The sequence below is a fragment of the Excalfactoria chinensis genome, chromosome 4 (genome assembly GCF_039878825.1).
Source record: "Excalfactoria chinensis isolate bCotChi1 chromosome 4, bCotChi1.hap2, whole genome shotgun sequence".
Taxonomy (NCBI): domain Eukaryota; kingdom Metazoa; phylum Chordata; class Aves; order Galliformes; family Phasianidae; genus Excalfactoria; species Excalfactoria chinensis.
The window spans coordinates 68,678,291-68,695,018 of NC_092828.1; the positions used below are offsets into that span (position 1 = coordinate 68,678,291).

Sequence of the window (16,728 nt, forward strand, 5' to 3'; positions counted from 1 at the left end):
TTAATGGGAAAGCAAAACAGGAAAACTGTACTTCAGTTTAAAATGTTTAAGAGGAAGACAGACTAACAGAGCAATGCATGTTGTATCAGACTTTACCTCCTTACTCGTTATGCTGTCTTCCGTGCTTGGATGAAGTATATTTCAAATGCTAAAGAAGTGCTGCTTTCCATCCGCTGTCCCCATGGCTGTGCAAAGGAGCAAGGTGAAGGGCTCTGTTCTTTTTTTCTGCCTTTGATTTTTTTAGTGGAAGCAAAACTAAGATGACTGTGAAAGAGAGAAATAGAAAAGCTGAAACCTGGCTGGTAGGTTTATTCATAATAGGCCTTTTTTGGGCATCATCACGTGTCACATCTGCACAGAGCTTCAGGAATAACAGTTCTGAGCACAGAGCATCAGAAAGAGTACAAGATAGCTTGAGGTTTTGAATTTTCAGTGGATCTTAGAAAATCAGCAGTTGAAAACATGCATTTCCTTTCAGATGCAAGTACAGATAAGCATGAAACAGGGTGCCAGCCTCCTTCATAAAAAATAAATAATAAAGAAATTAGGTGATGTATTTGGCTTTTTATTTGCACTTGGCCCCATATCAGCCTCCAATGTTTGTGTAAGAAAGGCTGTACAAGTGCAAGGTCAGGAGTTGGTGTGCTGCTCAGATGTGGCATGGAGTGAAGGGGAAGAGCTGCTGTGAAATGTAAAGTTGACATTTCCTGCCTATTTCCTATATCTGCCTGGCAGACATAGTGAGTGAAGCTGAGGGAAGCACACATGGTTCTTCTGCAGTCCCAACAGGCAGCCTCAGTAGGAAGTTGGCTCATTTTGAAGAACCAGAGCCTTCTCCCCAAGGCAGCTGCATGAGATGGTTGAGGTGTGCAGGGCTATGCCATGAGCCAGGAGGTGGCAGCGGCTGTGGGCACAAGGGGTGACTGCTAAAAAGCTGGGTCGGGCTTCCCATGTTGCAACTGAGAAGGGAAGCTGGCTCTCCATTAGGAACTCGGGAATGTGAGACTTGTGAAATGCATAACAATGCTTAATGATGCATGCTGGAAATATTGTCGAGGGCCCAAACTAAGCTGGCAGGAGCTTTGCAGAGTGAGTGAGATGGAGGCAGGAGGTTGTGGCCATGGCAGGCACTTGGAAGTAATCAAGTTAGTCCATTTGAAGAAGCTTCCCCTGATCTACATTCCCTGCTACAAAGCAGTACTTGACAGCCTCTGTGTCACCACAAAATGGAATGGTTACCTGCAGCTAGTGGATGATTTGCTTGAATCTGCATTACCTTTGCAGTCAAGCAGTGCCTCTTAGCTGGAGCTCAGTAGCTTCTGTCTGCAAGCTGTCATCTCTTAGTGTCACCTTCCCATGCCTAATACATCCACATTCACCAGCACGACTGAGCTAAGGAGACCTCCTCCTGGTGCAGCCCAGCCAGAAGTTGCTGGAAAGCTTCCAGGCCCAATGTGTGCAGCATCCCATGGTGGTCCAGCTGTGCCACCTTATGGGGAAATGCCAGCACAGTGCTCACCCACACCAAGGAGCCTGAGAGGTACCTCAGTGCAGCCCTGGCTTTGGGATGGCCAAGCCATCAGCTGGGAGCACAGCCAGAAGTGATGGAATGATCTCAGGCAGCTCTTTGGACAGGAAGGGATACTGGCCACTCAGCTGGGGTGAGGCTCCTGCAATTCCTGTAAGGCTTTTAGACTTGAAGCTGGACACAACACTGCTTACTGTGGCTTTTGTGACAGATCAGGGCACTTCTGGTAAATCCAAGCATTTGTTCTCAGTTTGCATCTCCCCAGCAGTGCTCGGCACAACTATCCAACTTAACAGTTGTTTCCTGATCGTTGCAGCAGTTACATCCCCACCAGACCATGTAACTGTAAATGAAAGAGGAAGTTTCTTCCATTCTTTCAGCGAGAGCAGAGCTGCTGGCACTCTAGCTCGGCATTTGGGAAGATTTTACCATTCCTTCAGGTTTTCAGAGCTTGCTGTGAATGCTCGTATGCAGCCTGCCAGGACTGTGACTCACAACCAGCTGCTTCCCCTGCAGGTCATTTTCTCCCTGCCCCTTCCCAAGGAGACCCCAGGAGCATCTCCACACACATGTATGCAGGTGGCTTGAGCCCTTTTGGGAGAAATAGCTGCATTCTTGACAAACTGGTGGATTTGATGACAGCCGGGATAAATGAATGTGGAAAAACAGTACAAGCATTTTACCTTCATCACTTGCCAGCATCGGTGGAGAAGTATATTCTTGGGCTTGAAAACTTTTAGGGGAAGTAGTGTAATTCTTGCGGGCAAACTGAAATGTCATAACTAAAAGACAACAACAGTTTTTTCATCCTGAACTAGATATATGTGTTTGCTCAGCTCCGTGTCTCTACTAGAGAATGGATGGGTATTTTGCTGCTGATATTCAAAAGTATGCAGTCAGGTTTACCTGTAGATCTTGCAACCTACTGTTCTGTGTTGAGGACCTCTTAGGACCATCACCTTGAGGACCGTAACCTGGGATGTCAGCTTCACATCCTGGGGATTAGAAGAAGCCTCCACTCATTCAAAAACTAAGTCCTATAAAATGGGCTCAGAAAAACCAAACTGCCTGCTTTTCTTAGCTTTTCTCTTTTGACTCGACACCGGTGTTATGTAATGCAAACACTTCCAACACATAGCTGCAATATTCCTGATAAAACGTGTGTTGTGCTTAAAGGGAAAAAATAACTGGGGGCTGGAGGGGGGAACGTAAGAAAAAGCAGAGTTTTGTTTTGTAGACCTAACGCATAGTAAGAGCTGCTGTCTGTCTGCTGCTGCCTGTGCATCTCAGCTTTGCTCTGGCGCTGCTGGAGAGCCCAAGGTTCACACACTTCCCATACTCGTGGCTGTACACATGATAGGGCATAGGAAGCTAATGAACATCATTTATTTGCTTGCGAAGAATCTTACTAACAGTGTTTGATAACCTGTAGAAATGGGAAATGAGTTTAAATGGGGAGGTGAGGAGCCCATTTGCGAGACAGTCACAAGGTCTCAGGTTTTCTAAGGTTTTTGAAGTTGTCACATCTCCTTGAAATTAAATCGGAACCAAACACCTTGTTCTCCTGGGCTCATCTGCAAACCCCAGCTAGGTCACTTAATGAAAAACAAAAGAAAAGCTTCTCTGCGTAGTTCCCTTCACCATTAGCAGGATATGTGGGATTCCGTAAGTACTTCCTCTGCAAATCAATATACTGGGGGCCATTGTCTCTGTATGCAGCTCCAGCTCTGTGTGGAAAGCATTTCAGATCTGGAGTCTCAAGGATCAATCATCCGATGAACACAGCTCTTCCCATGATGAGTGCTTTCTCTCCCTGTGGTAAAAGTAGTTTGGAAACAGCTCATCCAGTATGACTTTAAAATGTTTCCTCTGCACTCAGACTTGACCCAGCTGCTATGGTTGCACACTGGAACTGGCAATGCTGTAGCCATTACCAAAAATACCCCTAGAGAATGAAGGAACAAGCCTGGTGCCAACCCAGGTCCTCCTGGAGGCTCACACAAGACAGTCAGGCTACAGTCAGTAAGTTTCAAGTTCTTTTTTCTTCTCTGCCGTGCATCTTCATAGAGTTTTACAAAGAGACTGCAACCACATGAAGCATTCCAGAATGGAGCAGCGTGCTTCATTCTGTGTGTTCAAAACTACCTCTTCTGTTATGACAGATAACTTCAGGCTGGCTACAAAATCTGTAACAGGGATTGGTAACCCTCCAGGATGATACTTGGCACTCAAGAGCTAACACATGTTTTTGTTTCGTGAGCATGAGTCTAATAAAATGGCTCACTGGTTTAAGATGCCTCTGAAAGCAAGAAACAGTTGGATGTAGAAATCACAATGATTTGGCAAGTTCAATTATTAACTTCTCTTGCAGGGTTAAACTTTGACCAGAAATTTGCCGTGAACCCATGGGCACATCCTGCTAGGAAACAACATGGAGAAATCCTTCACTGTCCTCTTTGATTTATCTGTGCAGAACGCAATCGGAGTACAGAGCTTCATTATCCCCCTGAGGAAGTCATGGCAGCCTCCATCCCTTCTGCTGAGCTGAATGCTCTCACGTTTGCATGTTTTAATCCTTTGATACAGTTCTGCCCTGCTCGAGACAGTACATCTGAGGGAAGTTTGGCTGGTCCCGGACTGGCCTGTTGTATAGACTGCTTTCACCACATTTCAGGAGAAAATTGAATGTGATGAGAAGCCTGAGCTATGTTAGCTATGCAGTGTCCTGTGGGATTGTTTTTGAACACAGCAGCTAAAGATAGAAGTGCACCACAGAGATGCTAAAAATACTGTCCAACTCTACGGTGGTTGTTTAGCATTTGGAGTGCTATAGTTGGCCTTGCACAGACAAAGGGAAGATGCAGTTTTGCAATTTGAATATGCAAATGAAATCCTGATCTTGCAAATGTGCAGTCAGATGCTTGAATCTAAAAGGACTGCTTATATTCCCAAAGTTAAGCATTGGCAAGATTGAGAGTTCAATCAGTTAAACACGATGTCATCAGAAGTAGCGTGACTGTGGCACCATGTGGAAACATCAGTTCAAAAGAAGAAAAATACTCTTAGCACGAGTAAGATCAGATTTTTACATTCCACATGTTGACAGAACCGTGTTGTCCGATAGATCATCTCTTACTAGCAGCAGGCTGCAAACTGTTCCTTCATTACAATTTATATGCATCATATAGTAAACATTGTTTTAATATCAGTAGGAACACATGCTATGCTTCATAGCTTTCAACCGTGTGACCTTTAAAGGCAGGACAAAGGCTTGGAAATGAGAGTTTACATAAAACTGGGAAGCATGGGGAGCTTAAAAGGCTGTGTAATTCACTTCTGTAGCAAGAACACCATTTTCTCTAACACTGTTAGCACAAGTCAACATTTATGTTGTCAATTTGCAGTGATGAATGTGTGATTAACATTACATCTAGGACAGAGGGGAACTGGTATCTAAAACAAGTTGATGTGGTTAAAATCTGAGCGACTGAAGCATTGCACTTTTTGCTGGAAGCAATTCCTCCAAATCAGGTGTATTTTTAATTTACTCCTTTAGTTAATAAAAGAGCAAAGAATGCAATCCCATCCCTACTGAAGTCAATGTCCTAAAATATTTATTTCATTCAGGCCGGTTTTTCAACAGCTTCACACAGCATGATGGCTTCAGGGGTGGGGTGATGAACAGTCCTTTAAGGATCCATGGGTCAGATACCATTCAAGGAGTGTGTGCTGTAGGACCCAGAGCTCCAGGGCCAGAGCCTTCTCACTTCTCCAGGGTGGAAGCCTACAAATAACATCTTGCCAAAGAACTGTATTCCTGTTCCAGATAATGCATGCTGAGGAAGGTAGAGCTGCTGTGCAGAGAAGGATGGAGGTTTTCAAAGGAAGTATTCAGAGACAGATGTTCACGACCAGACTCTTTTGCTTTACAAATCATTCCTGCTTCTGGCTGTATCAGTCTTTCTGCACCCAGGTTCAGTGGTACCTTTGCTAGATTCGTGATCATTCTTACTTTAACTGAGGCTTGTTTTGATGGGCCTGTATTAATGTCCTGCTGATGGTTTCATTTATTGGAGTGCAGAGGAATATTGATGTGGAGCAAAGGCAAAGGTGAAGGGTAGGCAAAGAGCCATTCCAAAGGTTTCCTTAAGCTGCCCATTTTTTCCATCTTTCTTAGAGCTGTGCTCCTGTTTCTTATGCCAGAAACGGAAGTAGGAAAAACTTCAAAGTTCTCTTTTAAATGTTTTGTCCCCCTCTGAGCTTAATGAAGAGCTCTGGATGCAGTAACGCATTGCTTTCCAATAAAGAAAGCAAGCAGAAGACCATTTAGCAGTTTGATGTGAGGCCACTCGGCATTAGCATTCAGGTAGAGCCATGCAGATAAGGTTGGAGCTGTTATTCATTGGGGGAGTAAGTGTGTAAGTATAAGTACTTCATCAGTTGAAACATAACCTTTCTTTTTTCTTTTCTTTTTTATTGAATTCCTGTTGTTTCTTATTGCTCTGAGAACTTGAGAGCTTTTTGGCCCCAAGTTTGACCTAATTGAAGGCTTTGCCTCCAGGCTATTAATTCCCCACCTATACCTTCTGACAAAATGGAACCCAGAGTCTGATAGAAATGCAGGAATAAATCTTCTGGGACTTAATCAGATACTGTAATATCTGGCAGAAAAAAAAAAAAAATATAGAGTTGAACTGGGTTTTATGTGGTTATCTGGTAAATGATAAACCTAGCCCCTGATTTATGAAGGTATACAATCTATTTCCTATACATAACTCCTGTTATCTTACGGTCATTGCATAACTGTGACAGTGTCACAGGCTGGAAAAGAAGGAAAAAAATAGTAGGTTTCAAATCCCAGAAGACCCAAGTAGCAAAACCGTCACTTCTGGCTCAGTAGAGAGCATCTGAATTCTGGAGTATAGCTGCTTCAGTGAGATTAATGTAGTCTACAAAATTACTGCAAAGTGTTCCATAGGACTTTGAAATTAATGGACTATAAAAAAAGATATAAAACAATACTGCTGGTATTAAAATGAAGGTAAGATGAGGTAATACTGATGGAGAGACGCTGAGTCTAAGATTGATCTTGATTTACAGCCAGATATGAAAGAAACACTCTTGTACTACATCTTAAAACCTGAAAGGTAGGGAACTTCTGTCTTCAGCTGTCTCGTTAATAGCACTTGTCATTACATGGAATGTGGAAGCAACAGCCAGACAATATGCGTGGCGTAGTTGCTGCAGGTCTTCAGATGACTAATTAAGAGGCATCTGCACCAAGATTGCCTGCTAGCAGCACAACACGGGAGCAAGCAGGAGTCCTGTTCTTCCAGATCCATTGTGGATAGGAATTTTTCCCTTGAAAAAATTTCCATTTCTAACGATGCCATTCATACTGAAAGTGGGTGAATTGTTAAGGAAAGACAAGGTAGAAAGATGCTGAACGTTTGTTTTGATAGGGCAGATCTCAGTTGGTGACTCTGAAGTGAGATTGGTTCTGTCTGACCTGAAAAGTAGCAAAGCTAATGTCTGGTTCTTTTTTCTTTCTTTTGTTTAATTTCTTTTCTTTACAATATATGTTGCTTGGTCACTTCAGCACATCTGGCTTTCATGGAATGAAGAAACGGGTATATTCTTGGCTGTGTACTTTTTTTTCCCTCTTGGAGCCTCCATCAGTATCTTCATTTTGTTATTAAGGATGATACCTGAAATTTTAGACAAGGGTAACTGGAAAAGCCCTGCTAACAAACCTGCTGCTGCGCAGCCCGTAAGACGTTCCAGCTTCCAACAGGATGTGGATCAGCTACATTTCTGTCCTTATGAGCTTAACTGCATTCACAAAAATCATTATGAGAAAATCGTATTTGTAGCATTTCCTTCCCTTTAATTTTTTTTTTAAGATTTATAAAAAACGTAATACGTAATGCTCTTGGTAATCCAGGTTGAATTTCCTGTTAGTATCTGCGGTTTAAGCTTATTGTAAGATCGCATCTTTCTGGTTTTGTATAGTCATGATGTTTTGGATGTTTGTGCTTATGAGCCAAATCATGCAGTTCTAAGTATTTGCAGCCAAGATTGCTTCTTAGGCTGTGTGGTTTGTTAAGTGGGGAAGGAGGCAAAAGAAGGAGGAAAGTAACAGATCAGCAGTCATTTAAAAGTTCACGTATGTTAAGAAGTAGCAGTTTCTTTCTTGCTCTCTGAACGCAGTTTGGGGCTCCTTCAAAGACGTGCACTGATTTATTGAATAAAATGAGGAATCACAATGAATGGTGATGGTCACAGGGAAAGGGTCACAGCAAGCTTCTGCCAAGTGACCCGGGGTTGGCTGTGCTGATGGGAGATGTAGCTGTACACACATAGCAGCGTTTCTATAGGCTAAGCAGTCTGTATTAATAAAATTGTTTTAAAGACAGCAAATTTCATATTGCTGCTGTAAATTATATACTGGAGAGAAACTCCAGTTCCAGGTAATCCAGGTAATTCATACAAGCTAACCAATAACCAGTGTGCTTTCATGGTTCAAATGATGGCTTGCCCCCCGGTTCCTCTTCCTACATCCTCCCCTCCAATTGCCTATTTTAATGAGTATGATGAATAGGAGGAAATCCACCCTTTTGTATTTTCCCCGTTCATAATCCTTCCTCCACTACCACAGCTCAATGGGAATGGATCTGTCACCTTTCCAGCCTGCAAATACCACTCAGACCCAAAAGAAGACCTTTGTCTCGTACTCCTTAACCGAGGAGTTGGGATATGAGTACTTTTAAGCCTAGTGAAACACTTCTTCGGCAGCTTGAAATCACACTCTGATCTCTTCCTTGACAACGTGAACTGACAGCTTTAAGTCCATCCATGCTCAAATCACTCAAAATCAGAAGGGTCAACCAGCCTCAAGCAGTAGGAAAAATTAGGTTTTAGCTTATGTTTAATCTTAGCATCGGGAAAGTGACTAGTAGTTTTAATTGCTTGAGCCCCCTTGCGTTCTCCTTGTAGCCTGGGATGTGAAAACATACTTCTTGTTCCTGGTAGTCAGGGACTGCTTCATCTATTCACTGTATGCCTCAGCAGGAGGCATTTCTTTTTGGATTCAGATATGTAATGTGAGCTTCTGTTATCAAATGACAGCTAGCTTGCACAAATGAGAATCTGCAGATGAGCTAAATGCACTTAATGCAGAGGCAGGTTCTGCTGTTGTTAAATGGGATCTTTGCCCGCAAGCGTTTGGGTTTTGTTGATCATCTGCAAGCTAGCCTGCTACTGAAAACATCATGTCTGATAGTTCAAGAAGCGCTGCAAGTAACTGCATTTAAGAGGTAATGTTATATCAGATACACTTTGCAGCTTTCAAACACTAGAATTCTCACCTTTTGTTCACAATCTGTCCGCAAAAATTAGCAGGTCATTGGAATCCATATAGATTGTGAAGAAGCAAGCAATACAGAGCACAAACCTTTCACACTGTGTATTCAGGCACAGGAGGAAAAAACTGTGACATTTTCCTGTTTCATATGGAAAATTGCCAGTTTCATTTTTTCATTACATGACTGTTTTTGTCAGGACAGATAGAAACATTTTGGGCTGATGGGCAGATAGCTCTCGCTGAAGCTTGTTGAAGCCATAGAGACTGGAGTCTTGATGGCTGAATGCTGCAAACAGTTTGCCTCTGGCAAATACATGCTTCCAGTTTTGGAAGTGTCGAGTGTTTGAAAGAGACAGAGAGTGAAAGGTTCTCTGGTCAGCTCGGTTGAGCAAAGCTCAGAGTTTATACTACGCAGAGGGAAAAAACAATCTGCAGCAGATCCTGAAAAACAGGAGAGTTGGAGACCCAGCCTGCCATGGAGTCTCAAGGGGATGCTGGAATTTGCAGGCTGATGTGCTAGAGCAAAGCTCTTCCACTCTTCTCAGGCTGCTGCATTATTCAGCCCTTCCACCAAAAATTAACTGTGCTCTCTCTCACAATACTTTACCTAACCTTCACTGTTGGTGACCTTGATTCCCCGGGTTTCTGAGGCACCAGGGTCTTGCTCTGAAAAGCTTTCAGAAAGGCTGCCAGAGAACACTAGCAAGAACCAGTGGCTTGGGAGAGACTGAAATATTCCCCATCTGCTCCTTCTCCTACAGTCATTTCTCTTTTCTTTAACCAAACCAGTAGGAGAGCCAACACCTGGGCTTTTCCAGGAGTTACAAGGGTCTGGTGACTGCTGGTGAAAGAACGTTATCTGACTCCCGTTCTGGAAGTCCCAGATTGATTTATTTCACTCTCTGAAGTCAAGAGGATTGCCAGCGATGATGGCACATGCAGGGAGTCAAGGGAGATGGACAAGATGCTGGAAGAGAGCACTTAATAAGCTCTACAGAGGTGCTTTCAAAATGGTGGTGTCTCATAGGGCTCGGTTCTTGCATGAAGGTGCGTGTGGGTGTGGGAATCGCTGCTGTAGGTTGGATCACTCGGTGGCAATGAGTGGGGTGAGGTGGCTGCAGATCAATAATCAGCACCCTGTGGTTGCTCTAAATCAAGGCTTAAATCTCTGACAGGCTGCAGAAGCCAGAGGGAAGCACAGAAATATCTCACCAAACATATTTCTTCTCTTGTTTCTGCTTTACACTGTCCTAAATAGAAATCTGCTGTTACGTTCAGCTTATATTTGGCGGAAGGGGGACGAAAGCCGCACAGATCCTCACAGTGGGTGGTGGGGGCTCTTCCCTGCCAGCCAAGGTGCAGGCAAAGGCCCAAGAGACGGAGCAGAGCAAGTGTGGGCTGGCAGTAAGGCCATGGGGCAGGCTGGGTCATCAGGCTGATGTGGTAACCAAAGAGTTCTTGAGTTAAAGGAAGAATGAAAGTGCAGTGATGGCAAGGCAGTGAGCCAGACTGGAGAAGCTCGCGCAGCATGTTATTAAAATCCAATGGCACCACCACAGTGTGCATCTATTGACAATTTGATCTCTCTGCTTCAGCTCTCATCACTTGCAGCCGTTGCAGAAAAATAGTAGGTCTGTAGGGGCCAGCAGCACCGCCTGTGTTTGGGAAGACGCAGACAAGGGGAAAAGTGATGGTGCCCAGCCTGCAGCCTGCAGCCCTCAGCCCCCAGCCCAGTGCCTGCAGAGCACACTGCCCACGCGCATGGGGACTGGTGCCCTGTGCAGAGCTGGTGTGTGACAAATGAGATGTTTGTAACCACAGCTGTGGAGCTGCCGGGGAAGGAGCAGTGTAAACAGTTATTATTTATTCTTGTTACACTACCATTAGGAACCAGCAGTGTGACTCGTTTGGAACTTGGGCCTTTCCCAGAAGCACGCCTGTTCATTCTGAAAGCATAGCAGTGCGGGGATCACCCCACACTCACTTCTAAAAGCAAACCAATCAGATGTTGCCCGCATAAGAGGGCTTGCCTTTGTTTCCCAAGTATTCCCCCAAAAGAAGCTAGCACCTGCATGCTAATGCTGTGCAATGGATTGTGACAAGGTCACAAAGTGCCTGTTTGTTGCTTATCTGCTCGGTCTTAGTTTGCAGATGTGAACGGGGTTTTCCCATACGTGGCTGTACAGCTCCCAGCCAGCTTAAGAGTGTATGTTACATGTTAATATCATATCTATATTCTCTTACCAGTATTCATTTTGGAAGGAGGCTGTCCAACATACAGCCGGGAGAGAAAGGGAAAGAGCATATTCTGTTTCTCTCTTTGTTTCTGCTGATTCTGTCAAATAGCATAACCCCACTCAAAAGAAAGGGATAAAGAATGGGTATAAATCTCAGCTCCCTTCTCTGAGAATCCAGAACCAAACAAGGGAAGTGTGCAGTTCATAGGGAGCTGGGGTGATGTGCTGGCTCCATCAGACCACAGCAGTGCCGGGTACAGTGTGGGAGGAACAGTCACGTGTGTCTGACCGAGGAATATTTCAGCTAGCTTGTCCACCCTGAGGAGAGAATTCTGTCTGTCTCTAATGCTTCATACTTAAGTGCCTAGTGAAATACTGTCGTCTAGTTTTTTCACTTGTCATCTGCTTGAAGCAGAGAGCTGATGATAGTCATCCCTTCCACCCAAAATGACTCTGTAATTTGCTTAGTCCACTTTAAGAATGGTATCTTTATCAAGCTTGTGGCTGTAGACAAATGTATCTTAACCAAATACAATACTGTGAAATTTTGCTGAGTTGTACCTGCCGACACTGGAGGAAAATGGTCTTCTGGACTTCATGGTTCTCGTGCAAATATTCACCTGGGAAACAGGAACCTTGCTTTTCAAGAGAACTTAACACTCAGCTCACATCTTCCAGCCTGGAGTACTTAATAATCCTGTCCCACTTTTGGTTGCGCTTCTAAACACCGTGGCTTTATTTTACCTATAGATATAGTCTTGGGGAAATAGGCTTTCACATTACTCCCCAGTGCAACAATTAGACAATACCTTTTAAGTGTTTAGAAAGCCCAAATTTCTCCCCAGTAGCTCAGAGCACAGGAACGTCCTGTGGCAGGGATGTACATGCCAGCATGTCAGCTGGCCAAGTGTGGGAGATCCCCCAGCACCGGCTGCCGCAAGGTTCCCAGTATGCAACTTGGGAATGTGCAGTGTTTATTTTGGATGTGTGAAGCCTGTGTAAAGATTCCCTATACATGTCTGGCTTTAAATATATATATAGTTATGCTCTACCAACGTGTTTCAGCCTACACAGGGCAGCATCTGTTGAAACATGTACCTCTGGCTTAGTTTTGTCAAAGAAAATGAAGGAAAACAATTTCATTCGTCATTAGACCAACACTTGGGAGAAGATTTAGGCCTTGTTCCATTTCCTGAAGCTATGCAAATTTTGGCCTCATCAGCCCAGAGAAATAATCCAGTCCCTGGTGCTTCAGCCATCTCTGGCAGCAATGTAAGGATAGTCTCTTGCAGTCTTGCAGTCAGGGTCAAACCACGCACGGCACAGCTGACTGAAGAGGGCTGCCAGGCATGCAGGACACCAAAAGCAGCACTCTTTGTTCCACTCACTCGTGGTTTCTGGGTGCAGCCCAGGGTAAAGCAGTGCAACTGGAGACCACGGAAGAGGATCAGTGATTGCTCTAGTAAGGAATAGCTCTTAGAGGATGGGTGAAAAATACCTGTGCAAAAAGGTCTCTTTGCCACAGTGCCGCTCAGAACTGCTGTGTGGCAGGTGAATTTCTCCCAAATCCTGAGCAGCAGCTCACCATAGCATGCAAAACTGTATTACCATCTGCCAGCACCCTGTTCCTCATGTACAACTAATTTTCATCCTCTCACTCACCTCCAAATACCTATGTAAGTTGGGCATTAACATGTAGGAAAGTATCAGTGTAGCCTGATCACGTGTTGGCCCAAACTTACAATCTTCTCTCTGCCCACCAATTTAGAAACAAATGATGTGAGAGCGCTTATGCGTGTCCAGTAAGCCTCTGGGAAACTGCTCCAAGTTCCCAGCTCAGAACAACCCCAGTTTGTGGTCATTTACTTGAATCCATGGAAGATGGGCTGAATTTCAGGGTGGCCATTGGCCATTTGTACATTCCAGAAGCAGCTGCACTATGTTTGTTCCCATATTGCACCTGCAGCCTTGTATGCCCTGTGATGACTGTCCTGTGATAATAACTGTATTGAGCACCAAAGTGTGTGTTTGTGTAGTGATGCCTGTGTAGACACAGGTGAGATGTGTGTAATACTTAGTCAAAATTCAGAAGCCAGTCATACCCATTGCCACCTTAAAGTGGACATGACTACACTGGCAATAGGTGGTGGGGCTCTTCTAATGCTGTGGGCTGGTATTCCGAGTAGATAGGATTTTTTTCCTGGTGTGAGGTGACTAGCAATGCTTTGAATGGTAGTTCAGGGCTGGGAGAGGTTTTACTGTGAGCTGGCTTAGAGGAGCAGTGACTCTCTATGGCTTCTCCATTGCTGACAAGATACTTTTCTAAATGCCTCCTCCCTCTACTATTACACAAGAACAGAAGGCTTATTTCCCTTAACTTGAAGCAGCAATGTTAATGTTTGATTAATCCTATGACATACAGGTCAAAGTTGTTAAAAATGAAAGCCACAGATGATTATATTTGGAAGAGATGAGTCTGTTGCACTGAATTTGTGTCAGAGACATTATTTTTAGTTTCAGTTTCTTTCTAAGTGTAATGAAGTTGGTTTGTTTTTCCTCCCAAACTTGTGGATTTCCCACTATACCATTTCTTAAAGATGAAGGTATTTCCATCATGGTGTTTTGAAAAGATTTCAGTTCTTACAAGTAAGTTACATACTAATGTGAATGAAGCCCATACTGCCACAGACTTAGGAGAACAAACAAAAGATTTTAGCTGTTATTTACTGTTAAGAAAATCTGAACTATCTGTGATAGACAAAAAAAAGCTTGAAAGCTGAAAGTCTGATTCGATGGGTAATGGAGATCGGTTTGTTTGTTTGTTTTAGTTTATTTGCAAAGCATGCCAGTTATTTCAGAAGCTCTGCCCATAAAGGATGTAAAACGACTTAGTTGTCTCAGGTCTGAATTTAATCTGAGTTACTGGCAGGAGGTTGCTAAATTCAGTCCAAGGTTTCATTCAGTTCTGCCATTGTTTTGACCTAAAAAAAATGTTACCATGAAAATGCTGGCATGATTGTTGTGCAGGGAGTATAATGTCTTCATTGACATGATACCAGAAATGATTGTAAAAACTTCCGCTGCAGTTCAGATGACCAGCAGTGTTTTACAGCCTTAACACCTGTCTTAAGGCCAGCATGTGAGACCGAGCCTCTGTCTGACTGTAACTCTTCTGATTTCAGTGCAGTCACACCCACTTAAATCCTGATTGAATTTGTCCCACGTGATTGAGTTTTTAATTGTGTGACTTAATTTTCAGTATCTCCAACCCAGTGTTGGAGCTTTAGAGCACGTTAGAGTAAGGTCAGTAACCATTTTCTTTCCATCTTTCCCAGTTACAGGGAGCCATTAAAAGAAAACTGGAAGATGATAGCTCTCCTGCCTCCAGTGGTGTGCCTGACGTCATTTTCCCAAGCGACAGTAAAAGACTTTGTCTCGATGATGTAACCCTTTCCATGGGCCAAGGTACCAATCCCAATGTGGCGTGTCCAGAAATGCAAAGTTCTCCATTCTCCACCAGTCACAGCACTTCTTCCATGGGAGTCACAGGTCATTCCGTGCTCTTGGAAAACAATCACATGAATGGCAGTGGCATCGGCTCCCCATTTTCTGTGCCACCCAACACGGAAATAAATCAGAAGGGGTCAATAGGAGGGCAGGGTAACAGCATTGTCCACTATGATGAGAAAGGAAACAGCTTACAGACTGTGGACCAAGAGCTGCAGGATCTATTGGAAGAGCTGACAAAGATGCCTGATCCTTCTCCCAATGATCTGGATCTGGAGAAGATTCTGGGCAGCAAGGCTGAAGAGCCACTCGGGCTGAGTCATTCTCAACCAAGCATAAGTACCACTCCAAAGTCCTCCCCGCAGACTTCCCACTTGGAGAACCATGTTGCTAACAAAGACTTTTCCCCAGGCTGCAATCCAACCAGTGGAGGATCTCCTCAGATGAGGCCATCGTCTGCTGGAGCTAACTTCCAGGTTCCTCCCCCAAACAAACCTGCTGCTTCACCCATCTCTACAGCAGCTCAGAGCAAGAACCAGCCACCACCCATGCTTCCAGTACCCTTACCCAACATACCTGGCTCCAACTGGCATGCTCAGCAGCTGAAGCAGCTGGCAGCTAGCAAGCAGGTGTCTACTACAAAGCAACAAGTACAAGCTCCTAGCTGGCCATCTATGTCTCCTCCTGGTCTCTCTCCTCCTTATAGGGCAGGATCATCCCCACACCATCAGCCCTTCAGTCCTCAAAATGTTATGGTATCTGGAATGCCTGCTAATAATTTACCAGGAAACAACATCCAAAGTCCTCAAAACACTCTGCTTTCAAGCATGACTTCCAGCAGCACCCCTTCCAATGGCCCCTCACCACCCTATGGGTCGGAGAAGCTTTCCAGTCCAGCTCTGAACCAGCAGCCCTTCAGCCCACAGAGCTCTATGCTGCCTGCCCTGACAGCAGCCAGCTTACCAGCCAGCAATATTAAGAGTCCACAGAACAACTTGGTCGCCAGCATGGCTTCCACAAATACTGGACCTTCTCCACCATACAGACCAGAGAAGCTGTCAAGCCCAGCTCTGCATCAGCAGCCCTTCAGTCCTCAAGGTACATTAATCTCTAATATCACTCCCAACAACAATCCCACAAGTATGCAGAACTCGCTTTTTAAATCAATGACTACAAGCCAGTCCAAAAATATGAACATAATTATGCAACAGCCATCCGCTAGCTTACAGCCAGGTCTGGTGAATGAGAACCCTGTTAGCCAAGACCAGTTTTCTTTCAACAACACCAAGCCACTATCTCACTTTGCCTCGGAGTCAGCTACTACAAAGATGTCACCCCTGACAGCAGGACAAGGGCAGCAGTCGCTCATTCACTATCTCCAGCAGCAGCAGCAGCAGTCTCCAGCCGCCCAGCAGTCCCAGCAGGCTAACAATAGCCAGTTCCTCCAGCAGCAGTTCCGACAGCTGATGCAGCCGCATCGGATGCAGAGACACATGCAGCCTGCCACACTGCCATCTCAAAACAGACAGGTGAGCGTGCTGCTTCTCTCTTACCGGGCTTCCATGCAAATGTTGAGTTACGTATTTTCTGCTTTTTTTTTGCTTCCCTTTGTGTTTCAAATGTGACATCATTAAACTTCTGGGGTGTGTACGGCGTATGCATGGACAACGTCCTGGAGTTGTTAGAAGTAACACTGTTCATTTCTTCAGTTGAAATGTACTTTAACTCTGTCGTGCGCTGTCACTTCTAGCCCAGTGGAGAATTATGTGCTATGAGGCAAAACCCACTTCTCACTTCTGAAATAAGTTAGTTTTAAATGTACAGACTGTGTGCTTAGGTTCATTGTAAGCTGTACAGATTTTCCCGTCATTTGTTTTCCATCTTTTTTTTTTATGGCAGTCTTTTTTTCCCCCCTAATGCCCTTGACTGATTTCATCTCTATGTTATGTTTCTGAGGCCAGAAAAGATTGGGGGAGGGAGGGTGAGAAGTGAAGTTAAAATATGACTCCTTGGTGGACAGCAGGTCAAACAGTACAGCATCTGAATAGCTAAGAGGCAGACTTGAAATACCTGTTACCAGCATTTGCCAGAAG

At 44.4% G+C, this 16,728-nt stretch overlaps 1 protein-coding gene across 1 annotated transcript in view; it reads left to right on the forward strand.

Moving 5' to 3' along the window:
* The window catches only part of MAMLD1 (mastermind like domain containing 1), a 75,661-nt gene that overhangs the window by 30,055 nt on the left and 28,878 nt on the right, over window positions 1–16,728 (forward strand). Inside the window, exon 2 of the mRNA XM_072336441.1 lies at window positions 14,464–16,164. Within this exon, the coding sequence (XP_072192542.1) occupies window positions 14,464–16,164 (1,701 nt within the window). The remainder of the gene's footprint in view (window positions 1–14,463; window positions 16,165–16,728) is intronic.